The sequence below is a fragment of the Pogona vitticeps genome, chromosome 5 (genome assembly GCF_051106095.1).
Source record: "Pogona vitticeps strain Pit_001003342236 chromosome 5, PviZW2.1, whole genome shotgun sequence".
Lineage (NCBI taxonomy): Eukaryota > Metazoa > Chordata > Lepidosauria > Squamata > Agamidae > Pogona > Pogona vitticeps.
In genome coordinates this window covers 189,420,411-189,440,253 of record NC_135787.1, presented here as the reverse complement: position 1 = coordinate 189,440,253, position 19,843 = coordinate 189,420,411, and the positions used below count along the sequence as shown (strand labels likewise).

At 43.0% G+C, this 19,843-nt stretch overlaps 1 protein-coding gene across 15 annotated transcripts in view; it reads left to right on the top strand.

Moving 5' to 3' along the window:
• The window catches only part of GATA3 (GATA binding protein 3), a 71,792-nt gene extending 55,868 nt beyond the window's left edge, over positions 1–15,924 (top strand). For 8 of the 15 annotated variants that reach the window (XM_020809813.3, XM_078376484.1, XM_020809812.3 and 5 more), the window contains exons 4-6: positions 728–873; positions 9,919–10,044; positions 14,515–15,924. In XM_020809813.3, the coding sequence (XP_020665472.1) occupies positions 728–873; positions 9,919–10,044; positions 14,515–14,799 (557 nt within the window). In that variant the 3' untranslated portion in view covers positions 14,800–15,924. Of the gene's footprint in view, positions 1–727; positions 874–965; positions 5,793–9,918; positions 10,045–14,514 lie in introns of those variants that run through there. The other 7 variants (XM_078376488.1, XM_078376489.1, XM_078376486.1 and 4 more) reach the window with 5 other exon arrangements.
• Positions 15,925–19,843: the final 3,919 nt, after the last annotated feature.

Sequence of the window (19,843 nt, the reverse complement as noted above, 5' to 3'; positions counted from 1 at the left end):
ATGTATTAGACTACACTAGTTCCTTATTTTCAGGGCAAAATGTGGATGCCACTCCATCTCCCAGGAGAGAAGAGGGAATATTTTTTTTCCTACGATGGTGCCTATCTTAAAGCATGCATCCTCACTCAAAGACAGTCGTCCACCCTCTTTATTCTCTACAGCAATATTTGGATGGATCTGGGTTGAATCCTATTTTGAGCAGACCCACTTCAGCAATCCATGATCCCTGGACTCCACGGAGTGACACTAAATGTGGCGAAATCTAGACCCAACCTGTAATTTAATTCACTGCCAAAACAGGTTCAGATTGTATGACTTAATCCATGAGAAACCAAACCAGCTTCAGTCCTATATGCCTGATCCTGGAGCAACCATCGCTGAACACAAGAGGACTTTTCACCTCAGACCTTTAGAACAGTATTGATAGTTAGCCGGTTTAGATAACGGCACAGAGAATTAATCAGCTTGGAGAGCTTTAATGATATGGCTCACCCTCAGAGTTTGGAAAAGTTGCTTCTGGCCAGTGTTGCCATTTGTAGGAATTCGAACATTTCCAACCTCTGGATTTTTTAATATCCGATTTTTCGGTGCCACATCTGGCTTTCAGTCTGGGAAGATGGGACGATAATGTTGAACTCGATGGGGCAATTGTTATGACCTTTCCCGACCCCCATTTTTCTTCCCCCTTGGCTATCTCTCAATCAACTTTGTCCCCTCTTGTTTCCAGAAGGCAGGGAGTGTGTAAACTGTGGCGCTACCTCGACCCCACTATGGCGGAGAGATGGCACCGGGCACTATCTTTGTAACGCCTGTGGACTATATCATAAAATGAACGGGCAGAACCGGCCCCTGATAAAACCCAAGCGAAGGCTGGTAAGTCACTTAACTCTCCAAACTGTACTAACTTCTTATTTTTTCTTTTCTTTTCTCCCTCCCTGTCATGTTGTGTTTTTGAATTTCCTCAGCCCAAGATGGAGAACTTTCTGGAGGGATTAGAACTGGTCCACCCCACCCAAAGTCTTATCTGTCTGTACAGAAGAGGGTTTTTGAGGCAACCCATCCCCCCCTTTTCACTATGCCTGCCAAGTTATGTACCATTTCTATGTCTCTCTATATGTATATCTTTTGATTTTTGATTTGTCTTTTACAACCAAGTACTGTACGTGGTTGATGGGTTTTTTTTTTTGTGGAGGGTTTTCAAAAGGGTAGTGGTGGTTGAGCAAGGTGGAGGATGGGGGGGGGGGAAAGCATGTGGCTGGCTTGGAAGGAGATAAAAAAAGAGAGAATTTTATTCTTTAGAAAAGGGGTGGAATGTCATAAAACTCCTTCCCCGCCTCAAAAAAGCTGAAAAAGTTTGGGTTTTGTTATTAATGGTGCATCGAAGACCTTTCTCTTCAGGCTGGCTTTCCTTTCCTTTGGTTGACCAAGAGGATTTTTTTTTTAAATTCTGTTTTACTTGAGCTATTCACATTGCTCTTATGTATGAGTTTTAATACGATCTCTGTTTAATGCTTTAAAAAAAATATTATAATAATTTGTGATTTGGCTGTTGCCTTTGTTTCTTTTCATACCGCAAGCCCCTCTGCATCCTTTAGGAGAAATATAAATAGACATTTAAAAAAATAAAATCAATCAATCATAAATAAAATTTAAGAGAGACTCTTCCGAGGGTGAAATAGTGAAGAAATAGAGACTGCCATCACATGGGGGAAACAGATTGCATTTTAAACCTCTAATGGAGCAGTCTGGTGCTATCAGTTTTCCAGCAGTCTCATGATGTAAAGGGAATTGCACTCCCGCCCGGCCCCGATCCAAGCCCAAGCTGGCCTTTTTTGGACAACCTGTAGGGTTACTATTACTACTTTTGGAGCCTAAGCTGAATTCCTTTGCTTAAGGGAAACCACTTCCTGCAAAGTTGCCTCTCTCGGTGTGATCGAACGTGTGATTTTCCTGCTGTCCGATTGCACCCAGATTCCACCTATATATATATATATATTTTGGACAACAACTCCCAGAATGCCCCAGCCAGCATGGAAGGGCCCAGCTCGCTGAAGAATTATGGGCAATGTAGTCCCCAACCCGCAGACTCCGTTTCTCCAGCTGTGTACATGCAGCGATGTCACTTGTTCCTAAGAGCATTAGCAGTGAGGTTTTGAGTCAGTCTGCTCACTTTTATTTCAGTTTTAGAATAACTGAGAAAGAAAGAAAGAAGGATGTGATCATTAGCAGCGATGATGGGTAAAGGTATTTGTTGAAACTTGGGTCTGCTTCGTTGCTAGAACAGTACCAGGGACTGCAAAAGTTTTAGAGAAAAATGAAAAATCTGGGCAATTGCAATGAAGTTTCCCTTTGGATTTTACTCAATTTGTTCTACTTTTCCTACCCATCTGTGTGTTTCTCCTTATGTGCGGGAATATATGGGGACCTCTGTCGCTTTTCCCTTTCGGAGCAAAAGCAGCTTGGGGAAGAAAGGGGAGTGGAAAGCTGGCCGGAGGGGAAAGAGTTAAGCAAGTCCCCCTCCTGCCCCATGTATTTCTGCAAAACACAGGCTCCAGTGGCTGCTTTTCATTAAAAAAAAGAGAGAAAAAACTGGAGACGATTTACACATGACTGCATGTACCGTGTCCTTTGGCCCTAAGGAAATAGTACTTTTGTTTGTTTCTACATCTGTTTCTCTCAATATTTTGGATGGTTTACAAGGCTGCTTGGACAAATAACTCAGTGCTTTAAATGACGGGGGGGGGGGGGGAAGAGGTGCTGATCAGGGATGCTGGCAAGGCTTTGGGTCCGAAGCCTGAGTCTGAGTCTTCAGTCCCAAGTTTGACTTGGACTTGGTACTTGGTACCCAAGACAAGACCCAAGTCCAATTCTCTATTTATAACAAGCTTTTTTTTTTGCCTAGAAAATAGGGATGCAGTGGGTGGGTGGGTTCCGAGGAGCAAGTCAGTTGGAGTCATTGAAAGAAAAACGGGAATTAAATCCAGGTCGAATCACCGGTTAGTAAATTAATTAATTAATTAATTAATTAATTAATTAATTAATTAATTAATTAATTAATTAATTAATTAATTAATTAATTAATTAATTAATTAACCATTAATTCTGCCTAACCCCAGCCCTGATGTAGGACCGCTTTCAGTGGAGGTTGAACAGTCCAGAGTCTAGGGCAGAAGATGATGCATGTACAAAAACTATGAAACTGCAAATTAAATGGTTTCCCGATTATCCTTTCAAAATGCAACGGGAGACATGGGAAACCAAGTTTGCAGTTTCCGTGGATCCTGGACCATACTAAAGTTGCTCCTCGGATTTTAGCTGGGTTGTCGTTCAAGTTTGGCGACGTCTGAATGCCAAGATTTAGTTCCAGGGTCTTACGATTGCATAGGATTCTGTTTGTTGTTGTTGTCGTTCTGCTTTTTGGCAGACTACCATCAATATGCATAGAGAGGACTCAAAAGACTGGCTTTTTCCAGTGATGGACTCTGTGAATTGCAGCCCCGAAATGTAATGTTCTCAAGCAATGCATAGGAAGCCAAGGCAGACTATTAGCCTAGTGCTCCTGACATTGACTCTCAGCAACATCTCTTAAGTCTATCAGGCTGAAGTTTTCCTAATCTCTACCTGGCAGGGTATTAAATGTCAACCCTTGAACTGAGCTACAGCCACCCATCTGGAAATGAAAGATCACAAGGTGGCGGAGGGTATATCCCAACCAAATTGGGATATAAAATGAAAAATAAAGTAGGATCAGTGGTCAGCCACTCTCTACGTCAGTGGCTCCTAACCTTGGTTCCCCAGATGTTCTTGGACTACAACTCCCAAAAATCCTGGCCAGAGCAGCTAGCGGTGAAGGCTTCTAGGAGTTTTAGTCCAAGAACATCTGCGGAACCAAGGTTGGGAACCACTGTTCTGTGTTTAGTGAGAGCCAAGCTCCATAAGAACGACTGTAGCTCCAGAGTGGAACAGTTGTTTCTACCAAGGTCATTCTCTAGCTTTTCTGTTTTTTAAAAAAGCATGAAATAAAAATCAGACACAAGGTTGTAACTAGGGCAGGACAACCAAGGCTTTGCTCCACGGTACCCATATTTGGAGAATGCCAAACTTTAGATGTGATTCTGTTAGTGAGTGTTAGGAAAATGACTGGATTTGTACCTTTGTCTCAGGGTGGACAGGAGACAGTGCTGCTTGCCCCGAATATCAAAATGGCTAGTCAGCGCTCCGAGCAGGGAGCGACAGAGGAATAAATTAGACACGATGGCCAACACAGTGTATTAAGAATCAGTCTCTTCAGCTTTGCCTCTGGAGCAAGAGTGGAGAAAAACCCATGTTTTGGGAAACATTTTTCCAAGCCCAGGAACTTATGTGCAGACTGAAATGGCCCCTCTATGCAAGACGGGAAGCAACTGAAAGGTCACTTGTAGTTTTAAAAAAACCTACCCTATTTTTCCATGTATAAGACTATACTTTTGTCTAAAATCTTTAGGCTAAAAATTGAGGGTCATCTTATACACGGAAGTAAGCTGAGGAGAGAACAAAAACAAGTGGAGGGGAAAGCAGGAATCAAATTGATTCTGCAGCATTTTTATCCCTTTCCCCCTACACTTGCTAAGCCCCACTTAGATTTCTTAATTTTGCATTAGAAAAGTGGGGGGCGTCTTATACATGGAAAAATACAGTACTCCCAATTTTTTGCAGAGGGGAGATTTTCCGTTGTGTGTATATATGGCACATATCTTGCTCTAGAGGAGAACCATGGATCCTAAATGCTTCCAAGAACAGCCTTTCTCATTTTGTACCCTTCAAATTTGGTGCCAGGGCCAGCAAGCCACCAAAACCAGCCTTTGAGCCCCCTTGCTTCTCAGCTCAGGTCTATGATTCCTACCCCTGCTCTACAGAAAGCATGCATAGCTGCAGGGCTGAAGGGAAACCAGGATGTGTTGCTTAATGCAACAATTGTTCCCCTTCTTGTTTTAGTCTTTTTTTTAAAAAAATAGTCTAAAATATTTTTACCCCACCTTTCACCTTCAAATGGACCCAAGGTGGCTTATATCACTTAAAAGACAATATTTAAAAGCTGAAGCAGTAAGTATACAAAATACTAAAAAGGATCAAACAAATACGGCATTAAAGATGGTAAAGAAAGGAACACCTAAACCACATTCAAATCAGTAAGGCGTAACCATTCATTTTAAAACTCCACGCAGTCAGCCAGCAACTCAGGGAAAGCTTGCCCGAAGAGAAAGGTCTTTGGCTGCTTGCAAAGATGAGATGCAGTCAACCTGGTCTCCTGTGGAAGGGAGTTCCAAAGTCTAGAGAATTCTTGTTGATGTGAGTGGACACTGCTGGGCCAGAGGGGGACATTGTCTAGAATTTGGAAAAAAGTTTCTTTTTTTGTACAGCAACACCCTGTACAAAGATTCCCTTTTTGTTTCTGCCTTCTCTACCATCATTGTTCCCAAGATAGTGAAGGAGGCTTTTCCCTGCACAGTGTAAACCGCCATGTCAGGTGAACATTCACATCTGTGAAACCCAGACTTCTCAGGAAAGAGTAACCTGCCAATTGCATGTGAGGAGGAAAAAACCAACATATTTCGTTTGTCTTCGGAGAAAGAGGTCTAAATTTCCTGGCTTGGCTCCATTTCCTTTTCACACAAATCAACAAGAAGAGGTGGTGCCACCCTCGATTTATGCCGGCTATTTCCTTTAAAATGAACATGGTGACCCTGCTTTTAATAGAAGGACACATTTTGTCCCTTTACGTTGAAGAACATATTAAGAAACAAACAGAAAAATAATAATATTCCAGGGAGAACATTTTATGTAGGATTTCCGTGCGGATTGTTGCTGACTTTTTCCCCCTCTTTTTTTTTTAAGATTAAAAACTAACTTTCTAGGAACAATATCTGTGGACTGCAGATCACAGATAATTAGCAGCAATTTTTAAAACCGACCAGTTAAACTCTCTACAGCAGCCCTTCCCAACCTGGGCGCCCTTGGAAGCTTTTGACAACAATTCCCATCTGCCCCAGTCAGCATGATGGGGGGGGGTGATGTCAGTTGGTATCTGAGGATGCCTAGGTTAGGGAAGGTTACATGAGAGAAAGGTAAACATAATAGAAGCAAAATTATATTTCCTTCCTTCCTTCCTTCCTTCCTTCCTTCCTTCCTTCCTTCCTTCCTTCCTTCCTTCCTTCCTTCCTTCCTTCCTTCCTATAATGTCACCTGCCACGTTTTGATTAATCTGCATGGGACAAAAGGAGCCACTATGGGCCTGTGATAGAAAAACAACTTTGTAAGCCATGTAGTCTAAGTATTGTTGTTTCCAACGGTCACTAATCATATGTATCCAGGGGCTTATAAGCAGAGCTTCAACCAGATTGTTGTTGTTTATGCATCAACCCAAAAAGCAAAAAACAAACAAAACATTAGGAAAGAGGACATAGATTTGAATAGCTGCAAATGTGTAAAAGAAACAACAACAACAACAACAAAGGAAGCAGTTATGTATGAAACGTGTGTTTGTATATAGCAGTTCAAATCCTGTTGTGCAGCTCTGCCTGTACTACAGAAATGCTGTCATAATCAATAGGAAATTGCTACTGATTGAATACTTCTTTTTTAAAAAAAAATTTGGGTGCCTACACTGCTTATGCACAAGGAGACGAAGTTGCATGCATCCTGAAACTGGAAATGGTGTTCTTCAATCAGCAGCAATCTTCTGCTAACAATAAAATCATTTGTGTTGTGCAGGCAGAACCTGCCCAACAGGATTCTGGCCAATAAACAAACAAACAAACAAACAAACAAACAAATAAACAAACAAACACATCTATGAATACCATCATTTAAATGCAAATGCAATGCATCTTAGGTGACTCCAAAGACATTGGCATGAATCCAAGTTTTAGTCCTAACCAGAGTAGACCCATTGGATCAATTATGTAATAGTAATTACAGGTTCTTGCTGACCCAGTGCATCTACTGGAGTTGGGACAAGTACTCAGGCCTGTGAATTGGGTGCTTGTCCAGGTACACAAAGCACTGATGGGGAGTTCCAAGACCCTGACTACAGTGCTCTTTTCTTTTGGCTCTCCTGGGCTGGACAGCCCTTCAAAGAAAGCACTAGCTTCACTTTGAATGTTGACGATTGTTCGAACATGAACACATGGACATCACAGTCTTGGCAATTAATAAATCTAGCAATTCCCAGTTAGCTGGCAATTAACAAATCACTGCTTGGATTTTCAGCTGTTCAACAGGCTGGTGGGTTGATAGGTGACAAAAATTCCAAGAGGGGACTCATTAATTGATGTCAAGAAATGTCTGCAAGTTATGCCATTTGCCTTCTGCAGGCATTTACTATGAAAAAGAATTTTGGCCACTTCTAAAATATAGGCCGTAGAAGCTTATTATTCATGAAAATATGAAAGAGAGAAGAAGTTCTGATCTCATTCTATAGGGTGTTCAGCATCCTAATGAATTTGGTACTGATGGATAGCTCGATATGGACTGCTCATTAGTTGCTAAGTTAATTTGTCGTGGTGTACTACAGCTTGAACTAATTGAATAATGCTGAGGTTTCTGACTGCAGTGTTTTTAAGTGCACTGGTCTGGAACATTAAAACTTGGCCCCAGCCTTGAACTGGGCCTTCAGAGAGGCGCGTTTCTTGCTAAAGACAAATCTAGATTCTATCAAAGTTCTCACTTTTTTTTGATTTCTCAAAGAAGAGGACACTGGATGCATTAAATAGAAAGTTCCTAGAGATGGGCATGAATCGCTGGTTCACCGGTTTGTACCAGTTTTGGCTGAATAGGTGGCTGCCCTCTGGTGGGTGCCCACTGAGAGGCAGCACACAGGCTTCCCTGCTCTGCCTCCTCTGAGCGCTGCCCTCTGAGTGGGTGCCTGCTGGAGGAGGCGGGGCTGGGAAGCGCAGAACAGCTATTTGGGCCAAGTAAACAAGCCGGTACAAACCATCTGGTTCAATAGCTTGTGCCCATCCTTCTGTGTGAATGCAGTTTGACAGGTTACAGGGTCTCTTGATAATATAACTTGATAGAGAGAGACACTTAATCTTAATATAGAACTGCAGAGCTGGAAAGGATCCTAATGGATCACCAAGTCCAGCCACTGTCAGGGAGGCACAACAGGGAATTGAACTCCCAACCTCTAGCTCCAGAGCCAGATACCTATACCACAGAAGCTAGTTTGAGAAAGTTCATCTGCACTGACCTTGATAAATCAGCAGTTCCCAATCTTGGGTAACTCAAGTGTTCTTGGACTGCAATTGCCAGAAGGCTTCTGGGACTTGCAGAACACACTGGGTTACCGAAGGTTGGGAACCATGTGATAAATTCTAAAGAACATGAGACACATTCACTGCTGTTGGTAAATGGTGTGTGCAGTTATATAGTACATAGCAGAAATGTTATTGTCAAAAATAGTGTAGAATCCTTGAGCAGGGAAATCTCTAAGATGGGAAAAATGCCAATCAGCCTAATGTACACAGGCTATGTCTGGTGAGCCGAGGGTACTAATAAAGGAATACATAGGAAAAATTGGGAGAAACAGAGTGTTTGGAGCAAGGGCAATTGTTACTGCTGGTCCTTGCGGTTCAGAAAATTGTCATGACATCTCTTAAATCCCATAAAATTCACTCAAGAAAGCCTGAAGCAAATTTACATGGATGTAGCATCACATACACTTAGCCTCCAACAGCATGAAAGCCCTTTTAAACCAAGCTGAGAAGCTGGGAAGCTGATATAGAAGGTGGAGGAAGAATCGTGTCACTTCATACCGTTTCCGTTCTGGGAGATGATGCAACTAAGTCAATATTTTTTCTTAGAATTGCTGTAAAGGAATAGCTTTGTCCATGAGCAATTAAGTAAACATTTTGCTCAAATCTCATACCAGCCAGGCAGACATTTATGAGCTGGCTTGATGCAGTCCTTTCTATTCCCATCTGTGAAATGGGTGTAAGAATACTGGCCTTTCGTACAGCATCTTTTCAAAAGGGATGCTAGGGTAATGTTTATTTTATTTATTTATTTATTTATTGTATTTATATCCCGCCTGTCTGGTCAAACGACCACTCTAGGTGGCTAATGTTTGGGAAACGGAACACACAATACTTCAGGGTATGGAGTATTATTGGATTAGGTCAGTGTTATAGCTGGAGAGAAAGGTTAGAATCCATTCACCCTTTGCACAAGTGGAAATCCTCATTGTTTTTAACGGGGTGATCTCCAGCCGGGGATTACATGGACAAATGCAAAGCAATCCATCTGTAGAGCTCATAAACGCTCTGTGTTTGCCAGCAGGATTTTGTTACTTTGATCAGATTAATTGGGGAGATTGGATAAAGTATAATCGACACCATTGCCAACTTCCTGCTAACTTTGAGCCACTGTTCCTAGATACATATAGATTGAGCTACAATCATAGTCTGAGTAAACTCAGTGAAAGTGATGGAGCCAGAATTGAGTTCCAGTACAAACAACAAGCAGGAGCCTGCTGGGTTCTGCCAGATGTGTAAAGGCCATTGTGGGAGTGGCTTTAGCTCTTTGTGGGCCGTCCATTGCACAGTGTGAGGGACAACCCATTGCAATGGGCGAATTGTGAGATCGCATACGCTGCTTCGGCACTTTGAGATTTCAACAGCATACGGGCCAAAGGGGTCTAACTCAAAATCCATCTCCATCCAGATCCAGTCCAGTTACAAATAAAATGCATGGAAATTGCTCGAACGGAGATGGCCACAGTTATGTCATGGCTGCCCTGGGATGTTCTGCTTATTGTTGTGAATGTTCGGGATAGTAGTTGGCGCCCGCTCTTTGGACAAAGACCCGCATCTCAAGGTCTTGACGATTCCACCTTTGGATAGCTATGTGACCTGGTTGTGTCCTCTCTTTCCTCTCCAGTCGGCTGCAAGAAGGGCAGGGACGTCGTGCGCAAACTGCCAGACCACCACCACCACCCTGTGGAGGAGAAACGCCAATGGCGACCCAGTCTGCAACGCCTGCGGGCTGTATTATAAGCTCCACAATGTAAGTGAGATGGTAACTCTCTCCCCCTGAAGTCTCTGGCATCAAGCTAGACTATGTCATTATTGTTGGTTTTTTTTCAAGAAAAGATCATTATCGAATTGAAGAAGCACATTCCATGGTGATGCAGATCAGCTGAAGGGCTCAATAGATCATCTTCAGCTTAGGGCCCACTACAGTTGAACACAGTGCACTTCAGCACACCTTATTAGTGTCCAGTGAACTACAATGCATCCTGAGCAAAGGATATTAATAAAATATGACTGGATACTGAAAAGGCTTTATGATTTTACAGCTTAGAAAATGGGAGATGGCAAATGAAGGATGCTTCCGCTGGTTGAACATTTCACTGTCTTATTTCCACTCACTTGTGAAATGTTTTCAACCCACTTGTGAGTTGAGCTGATCATGGCTTCGGAAGTCTTGGTGATTTTTCTTGGAAGGAAACTACCCAATGGATTGCTGCTGTTCAATGCGCCAGCCAATCAAATGTACCCATTTCCAGAATACTCCAATTTGTTTCAATACCCCATTTTCCCGTGTCTTCCTCAACAAGTTAGACTTTCCAACACACTGAGCACACTTCATTCTTCCATGGGCTGCTTTTGAGTCCTTCTCACCATGAGGTTCCCCAACACTGAGCTTTTAACATGGCCAGCGCCTTCTTCTTCTTCTGTGTAAACGGTGCCATTTTGGCTATCTAAGGGCTGGCATTCAAAGAAGGTGCTTGCTCTTACTGAACATGACATCTGATAGATTGCCGTCTCCTCTCTTGGTCTAATGTGGCAGCATTTGTACCACAGAGACATTTTACTGACATTTCAGTTCCTTCGCTTAGTACCAGAACAGTATGAATGGAAAGCTCATGAAGAGACTGTTTCAGCTCCTCGGCTCCGGTCTCTCTTATATATATATATTTTCTCAGTGGTTTCTCATTTTTATATGGCACTTCAGAAATAAGCGAGTTGAAAAATCCCACATAACCCTTCTTCAAAAGTAGCTGGGCTTAGACAGGGATAGGTGATCTAATATATGTATTTCTTTCTGACTTAAAGTGGGCTTAGCTGCTCTCCGCCCCCATCTTCACTTTTGGGTGAGTAAATTTAGGGGGTAGGAAAATAAACCAGCCTTCCTCTCTGTAACAATGGCAATCATAGAAAAATAGGTTTGGAAGGAGCCTTTAAGGCCATCGGGTCCAACTCCCTGCTCATGGCAGGAATCCGAATCAAAGCAGATCTGACATAGTTGTCCACATTTCTCGTGAAGGCCTCCAGCATCTGGGCGTTCACCATCTCCTGAGGTCAATTGGTCCCATTATCGTACTGCTCTAACAGTTAAGAAGTTTTTGCTGATACTCAGCCTGTTATGCATCCTGCACTCTGGGATAATTGAGAACAGATCCTGCCCCTCTTTATGATGATCTTTCGATTTGAAAAGTGTTACCGTGTCTCCCCATCACAGGATAACTTCCTCAAGAGTCAAATATTGTCTTTTTTGGCTAGTGAAATTTTTTTCTTAATTGCCTCCCATTTTTGTTTCACTCTCTACAAATCTTACCTGATTTAGTATCTTCCTTATTTTGACTATTAAAAAGACATCGGGCAGCTAGAGTACTGACAAAACCAGGCCTTACACATTACCCATTGAAGACGGATGCTACATAAGGCTCATGTCAAAAGTCTGAGTTTGCTGCATACAACCGCCATCATCTTTAGCCATCATCACCAATGGCGAGGGACTTACCTCTATTTCATCCTGACGGAGAGGCAGTTCACACGCCACCTAGGAAACAGGAATTGCTAGTAGTCAAAATCCTGTTGTGCAGTTACGCCAAAGCTGTAACGTTTACTGTGGAGCTGCCATATGTTAAGACAGCTCTTATTTGTTGTATACCGAGCAGTGCAATTTGGCATCCAATAGATAATGTTTATGGAGATTTTGTAACTCATGGCAGTTTGCCACTGGCGGTTATTCCGTTTGCCTAACTGCAGAACAGGATTTTGGCCTATTTATCTTACTCGGGAACAAGGTGTTGAAGTTATTTGGTAAAACTGCGATTCCCAGAATACCTCAGCCAGCAAGTAACTTTTCCAAGCTTAGTCTCAGGGCAAGCCCCATAAAACAGAGGGTTTACTCCTGAGTAAACATGGCTAAGGTTGGCCTCCTTTAGACCATCATATAGTCTCTGAAGCCTGGTGGAAAGGTTTTCCCTGTGTTCCTTCCGCCTTTCATTCTTCCCCCCCTTCCTTTCCTCCATTCCAGTTCTCATTAACAAGGAATGGAGCACGCTTGGACCTCCTGCTCTCAGGTTTCAATTCCCATCAGTCCCAACTGCGCTAGCGAGGGTGAGATGGGTGCTTTACTCTCACAGACAACTGCAGGATCAGTTTTATCTCCTCCACCATTAAAAGAAATAGAAAAAAAGGGGGTTGGAGGCTAAATGAGTCTGGATGTAACTCACACATTAAACAGCAAGTAAGTAATTCATGGGAAACCTTGTTTACCAGGTGGTAACTTTCCATGAATTCATGTCAGGTCCACCGCTGAGAATGGAAAGATGTTAGGAAACCACTTCCTCTGTATTTGGTTTCTTACTGTAAGCAACAGTAACACTTACAGGTCCAAAGACACGTATTTATATCTAGCTTTCCCCCATTACTTCCCACCTACATTGCCAGGTGCATGAGACTACCACTCCCATCTCTCTAGCCAGCACAGATGCCATGTTGCCTAAGGATGATGGTCACTGTGCTCCATCGCATCTGGATGATGCTGGCTTAGGGGGTTCAGCAGGTCTTCAGAAGTTGGAAAATGTACTGTTTTTGGACTGCAGCTTCTACGACACCCCACTGAGAAAAACTATGACCATGTTGGCTGGGGATTTTGGAAGCTGTAGTCCAAAAACAAAAATTACATTTCCTGAAGTCTCGTCCAAGCCATTTGGAATCCTAAGAATGCCCTTCTTGAGATCTGTCTAAAACCATTCCTGCAAGTTGCATGACGTACATTTCAGAGGAGGGCTTATCAAAGAAGTCCAGTCTAGTACTGGGAGAAAAGGAAAGGCTTGTTAATGTCATACTGGGAGCTGGCCACTGGGATTTAGTTGGTGGCAACATAATAGGACACCCTTTTATGGTTTTTGTAGGGATCCTATCGGCTCCAGATTTTCTTTGAGGATTTCTTAAAGGGTTCAATTTAACAACGCTAACTGTTTCATTACTTGTATCAAAAGAGCAAAGGAGAGTCTATTTTTGACTGTGTTTCCTCATTTCCTAGCTACTCATTCTGGTCTTAGTGGCTTTTCTGCCTCAAATCCCAGCTTTTGGGCCCATTGCTTGTGCCAGCCTTCGTATTTAAATGCAGGCAGGCTGTAAAGGAACAAGCTATCAAATAATTTGTGGCATAACGTAGTTGCTTGTGTATGTTCTTTTGGCTTAGATAACCTATTTGGGTGTATTTCCAGCCTGTTGTTTTTATCATAAACAGCCTTGTGGGGCAGATGCATTATAGAATAGGTGGTAATAAGTGAATAACATCAGCTCACCTTAAGTTAGAAACAGAACAACAGATGTGGGAGGAAGCACCATTTTAATTTCCTAAAGCACCCTGGAGTAAATCCATCTTGGGTGTTCCTGGAAATTATGAGAAAGTGAAAAATGGTAATTTTTAGCATTTTGGCACCACCACCAAGCAAGCCTGCACTTGGAGGTGGGCAGTATAATAGACCACTCATGGCAGATATTTTAATGAGTGCCTTCTTCAAACTGGAGTCAGCTTTGATGCCCTTAGAACCCCAACAGAGAAAAGACAAAAACATGACGGCACGTCAAAGACTAACTTTTGTATTTTTGAACGCTCACATTAAAAATATACCGTATTTTTCCGTGTATAAGACACCCCATGTATAAGGAAATCCCCCCCCCCCACTTTTCTAATCCAAAATTAAGAAATCTAAGTGGGGCTTAGCAAGTGTAGGGGGAAAGGGATCAAAGACATGCAGGATCGCTTTGATCCCTGCTTTCCCCTCCGCTTCTTTTTTTCTCTCCTCGGCTTACTTCCATGTATAAGACAACCCTCAATTTTTAGTCTAAAGATTTTAGACAAAAGTATAGTCTTATACACAGAAAAATACGGTAGATAAAAGTTAGTATTTAAGGTGCCACTATATTCTTGTCTTTTTTTTACTTTTTATTTTTATTTTTTTCACCTCTAATGCTTGCACAGACTCACACGGCTACCCCTCCTAGAACTACAACAGAGAAAAGGTGACAGGCCACCTTCTGGTCTTTTTAAATGTTGCGGGACTACGACACCCTTCATCCCCAGCCCAACCTAGTGAGGGATGAAGGACGATGGGCTATTTCAGGCTGACCAGATTCGGAGGGACATAAGCGACCCATGTTGATGTCTGTCCATGTGGGGGGGAGGAGAGAGGAGACAACCCCACAACAAAATTAATTGATTTTTGTTTAGATTAACAGACCCCTGACTATGAAGAAGGAAGGCATCCAGACTCGAAACCGAAAAATGTCTAGCAAGTCGAAAAAGTGCAAAAAAGTCCACGACAGCTTGGACGACTTTCCCAAGAGCAGCTCCTTCAACCCGGCCGCCCTCTCGAGACACATGTCCTCCATCAGCCACATTTCGCCCTTCAGCCACTCGGGTCACATGCTCACCACGCCCACCCCGATGCACCCCCCTTCCAGCCTATCCTTCGGACCTCACCATCCGTCCAGTATGGTCACAGCCATGGGTTAAGAACCCTTTTGCCTTCTCGGAAAGAGAGGGACCCTGCTCTGCCCTGACGCGTTGTTTATGTTCTCAGAATGAGAGGTATGGTGTTTTTCCCTCCACTTGCCTCATGACAGATGAGCGCTTCTGCCCATTCAAAGCCCCGGGACACAAAATGCGGAAGGTGGGAGGGAAGAGAAAAGAAGGAAAGAAAAGGAAAAAAAAACACACGAGAATTTGAACACTGGCTGAAGCCATCAAAACCAACAGACTTAAGGAAACGGTGGGAAGCTGAACAGTGCGTTGCACGCTCTCTCTCTCTCTGTGTTCTCAGCCACCAAATTTGGATCCCATTTGTGAATAAACCATCCCTACACACGTTCGCTTTTGAACTGGGTTTCTCGTGCTGTGAAACAGAAGCAACAGGCCGCCCTCCTGTTTCGTCCCCTCTCCTTCAAAGACAAAGAAAAATCAGTACAGAACACTGTATAACTTATATTGTAAGAAATATTGTACATTTTTTTTTGGAGAAGACTCTGACAGCTCGTTATCTGTTTAAAAAAGAAGAAGAAGTAGAAAAGCAAAGACAAAGAAATAACTCGGAGTTCTCAGTCCAAGCACTGCAAACGAAACACTGAGATGGACAGTTCGCCGTCCGGTCCGAGAAGGATGAGGTCAAACCGGCACAAGGACAAAACTGCCAGTTGTGTTTTATGCTTCTCTCTTTCTCTCTCTCTTTCTCTCTTCTCTCACTTACTGGCTCCAGTTGTTTTGATGCATTAAAAAAATAAATTAATCCAAGTTGTAGGCAAATCATCCATTCCAAGGTCTGGGCCCGCTGAGTTAAGGGGAAAGCTTTGAAAGGTTTCAGGGCAAGCGGGCGTGATGTGTTGCTCCTTGCCGTGACAAGTTTGTTCAGGCCTATACGCATTGTGAACAAGTCCCTGTAATTGTTGTTTGTATGTATAACGCAAAGCACCAAAATAAGACAAGATGTAGATTTATTTCATCCTATGAAACAGATTGAATGGTTGTACAAATTTTACTTACTGCTAGTGTTAAGAACTGCGCTTTTTGGTTTTGTTTTCTTATTTTTTTCCCTCTCTTTCTCTCTTTTTTTTTTGGAGAATAAACTAGATTAAATTCTGTTGATCTGATGTCGTCTTGTGCTTTTGGAGCGACGGGAAGTGTGTTCCGTGTACAAGTCCATGAACATGCGAGACAGCATTTATGAGTGGGTATAAAACGCCCAGAGCTTTAATTTTGGATGCCAGCTGCCAGCCTACCAGCTAGACTGGCAACCTGGAATTTCCAGTCCAAAAATAAATATCCTGAACCTCTGTGAATTCTCAGATTGCTGTTATCAAGATTTAAGATACCTGGGCCCAAAACTTGGTGAATTGCTTCTGAAAAAGTAGCTAGTCATGTAGCTCTTTCAGATGTACCGTTCGGGGTTTTGTTTTTCCCCTCATATATCCATATGACATTCAGCTTATCTCACATGATGCTGGGTAGTTTTCCTTGAAATGTAGCTGCCCTTTTTACTCCCCAGGGAATGAAGATTTTGAATGAAGGTGCATATGTGCGTGAGTGCGTGCACACTATGAATTCTATGAAATTGTGGCCATGCACCTTTCCCAATGATAAATTCCAGGTTGTTTATTCTGTGGGGGTGTTTCTAGGAACTCCCATGGTCTCTCATATCGAAGTAGCCTCCCTTTCCATCCATTTCCATGTCAGCAGCTGCCTTCTTACCACATGGTTTCCAGTTTTGACCACGACCCCCATTCCAGTGGTTTTGAAAATGATCTTTCCATATTTTTTTTTTCATGAACTGTCCTTTCCTGAGCTTACAGTTGCTAGTGCTTTGGCAGCAGGGAGCCTTGTGGTGCAGTGGTTAAACGGCAATACTCCAGCCAAAACTTTGCTCAGGACCCCGGTTTGATCCCAGGTATCCGACTTGAGGTTCACTCAGCCTTCCATCCTTCTGAGGCTGGTAAATAGAGTACCCAGCTCACCAGGGGTGGGGGTGGGCAGAGGTAATGTGTAACCAACATACCGTATTTTTCGCACCATAAGACACACTTTTCCCCCACAAAACGGGGGTGGAAAGTCTGTGGGTCTTATGGAGCAAAGAAAACAGATTATATTTTCCTGTTTTCTTCTCCTAAAAAATTGGTGCGTCTTATGGAAAGGTGCGTCTTATGGAGTGAAAAATACGGTAATTTCAATTGCAAACAGCCTAGAGAGTGCTTTAAGCACCATGCGGTGGTATGTAAGCAGAGTGCTTTGCTTTTTTGTACCATTTCCTTTACTCCACAGCTCTAGCAGCTCCTGGAGCCCGCCCACCTCATCCTTGTGATAGGCAACACCAGGATTAAGTGCGAACATGAACAGAGATGGTTTTTGGACTGAGATCAATGCTGTAATTATTTTCCCAAGGCCCTCTTAAATGGCGTAACAGATCGGTGGTCATTGTGCATTAGGGCTCATGCCAGAACGAGGGAAGGCACTGATTGTTAAATCACTATCATTACAGCATTTTCCTTAAAAAAACACTACAAACACTAGGCACCCTTGCCGTGTTGTTAACGTAAGGAATAGGGTTGCTCGGTGGGAAGTGGGGTGGAGAAAAGTGGCTACCTTATAATGCAGGAGCCTAAGAGCTTGATGAGACTGGGATTATCATTTTAAACTGAAGATCCAGATGTTCAACAGCATCAGCAGGCATTGCAATTGACTGTTAATAGTTGTGGGGAACTTGTTTCCACATAGCTGGGTGAACCATCAGGAGCATCATCCAACGTTCACCACCTGGATCAAAGAGGGAAGAAAGAGAAGTGATGTACTCTAATGAACTATTCTGGGAAGACTGCATAGTTACCACTCCAAGCCTCTCAAAAGTAGTTAGTTGTCACTTGAGTTACAATTGTAAAAAGTGATGCTTTTCTTTTCTGTATCTAAGAAGTAATTGAAGCAGATACTTTTTGAAAAATCCCAAGACTGCAGGCTGTTGGCTGGTTACAGAAAGCTTGCCCAAATCTTCTCGGACAATATTAAAGCTTAAAACACACAACAGCTGATAATGCAGTGGTGTGACACATAGTGCAAGCCAGCACTTAAACCAAATGGTATTCCTCCTCTGCAATTTTGTGAGGCTGCAACCCTGTCATTACGATAGTATCCTTACATAAAACTTACCGCATAACCTTCATGCCTCAAAAAAATAATAATAATGAAGCTGTTCTTTGCCAAGTTATAATCGGCAATGGAATTGCCGATATTATATCTTTGTTGCAGGGGGAAGGAGCTCATTACAAGTAACTAGTTATTTGTAAATAGTTATTTCCAAGCTCTGCTGGGACCAAACTCAAAGAATTGTAGCTGAGAAGAGAAACACACTCAGAGTTTTCTTTCCCTAGTGTTTTTATCCAGAAAGATGATTTAAAACCATACATCCCACAGTCCTTATGAACCAGCCCCCTCCATAAGGCAGTGTGTGCAAGTGATGATGGAGGGGGCAGTAAAATGTTGGAGGCAAGAGCTGTGCGCCCTGCAGCCTGTCCTGTGGCTCCTAAGTGCCTTCTGTTTCAGAAAAAGGCCAGTGTTGCCAAATAAGGAAGGATTAATTTCCCTCCAACTCAGCTGGCTTTTCTACATGGGGAGAGAAGGGGTGCCAGCAGAGTGGCTTGGGCTCACCCTGCAAGTTGTCAAATTTTCTGAAGATATATAGAGGCCTGCCATCTACCACTATAGCATCGTAGCATCATAGAATAATGGAGTTGGAAGGGGCCTATAAGGCCATCGGGTCCAACCTCTTGTTTAAGGCAGGAATCCAAGTCAAAGCAGATGTCCAATTTTCTCTCAAATGCCTCCAGCGCTGGAGAGCCCACCACCTTCCGAGGTCATGGGTTCCACTGTTGTACTGCTCTAACAGTTGAGAATTTTTTCCAGCCTAACTCCGGCTTCCTGTAACTTGAGCCCAGTATGAGATGACACAGAACAGATCCTGCCCCTTCTCTTTATGACTACCTTTCAAGTACAGTGGTGCCTCGCAAGCTGATTGGTTTTTTTTTTGTGATTCCCTACGGCTCCTTGCAAGACTTTTTTTTCTATGGCCGTGCTTCGCAAGATTTTTTTTTTCTGAGACCGATGCCTCGCAAGATGAAAAAATTCCATTCATCTTGCGAGTTTCCCATCGGGAACCTTGCAAGATGATTTTTTCCGCAAGACGACGATTTTCACGGAACAAATTAAAATAGTCTTGTGAGGCACCACTGCATTTGAAATGTGCTGTCCCATCTCTCTTCAGAGACATGCCCAGTTCTTTCAGTCCTTCCTAATAGGGCTTGGTTTCCAGTCCCTGTGGCAATATGGACGCCCAAAGGAACTGGATAGATAATGGGCAGGAACAAACTACATAAACCAACATCATGGACTTAGTTTAAAGCCACTTTGCCTGTTTCCACAACTTGTTTCTTTATCTTCAGTTTTGAAAAAAAAAAAAAGCTTCTGAGTGGGAGTACATGTGTCTTTCATTGGATATATATAAAATGCAACACTTGGCATATTCAGAATATAGTTGATAAATCTTACAGCCTGCTTGGTCACATGAAAGCAAAGGCCTGATTCAGGCAACTACTGAAACCATCAATTGGAAAGCTGTGGCTCTCCAGATATTGTTAGACTATAGTGTCCATCGTTTCCGGCTGACCAGAACTAATGGCTATTGGAATGTACAAATACCTGCAGAGCCATAGGAACATCCCATTATGAATATATAAAGCTTGTTTATGAACAGACTATGGTGTGTCTAGGGCTCCAAGCTCTCCATTTACTCCCCTCTTTCTTCATGGATGGGGTTATCAGGGAGTGTGGGGCTTCGTGTCATCAGTACGCGGATGACACGTAGCTCTACATCTCCTTTCTTCCAACTGCAGGTGATGCCGTCCTGTCCCTTCAGTGCTGCCTGGGGACTGTACTGGAATGGATGCAGGAGAATGGGCTGAGGCTGAACCCGGACAAGACGGAGGTTCTGAGGGTGGGTGCCCCCACTATCGGTGGCGTGGGT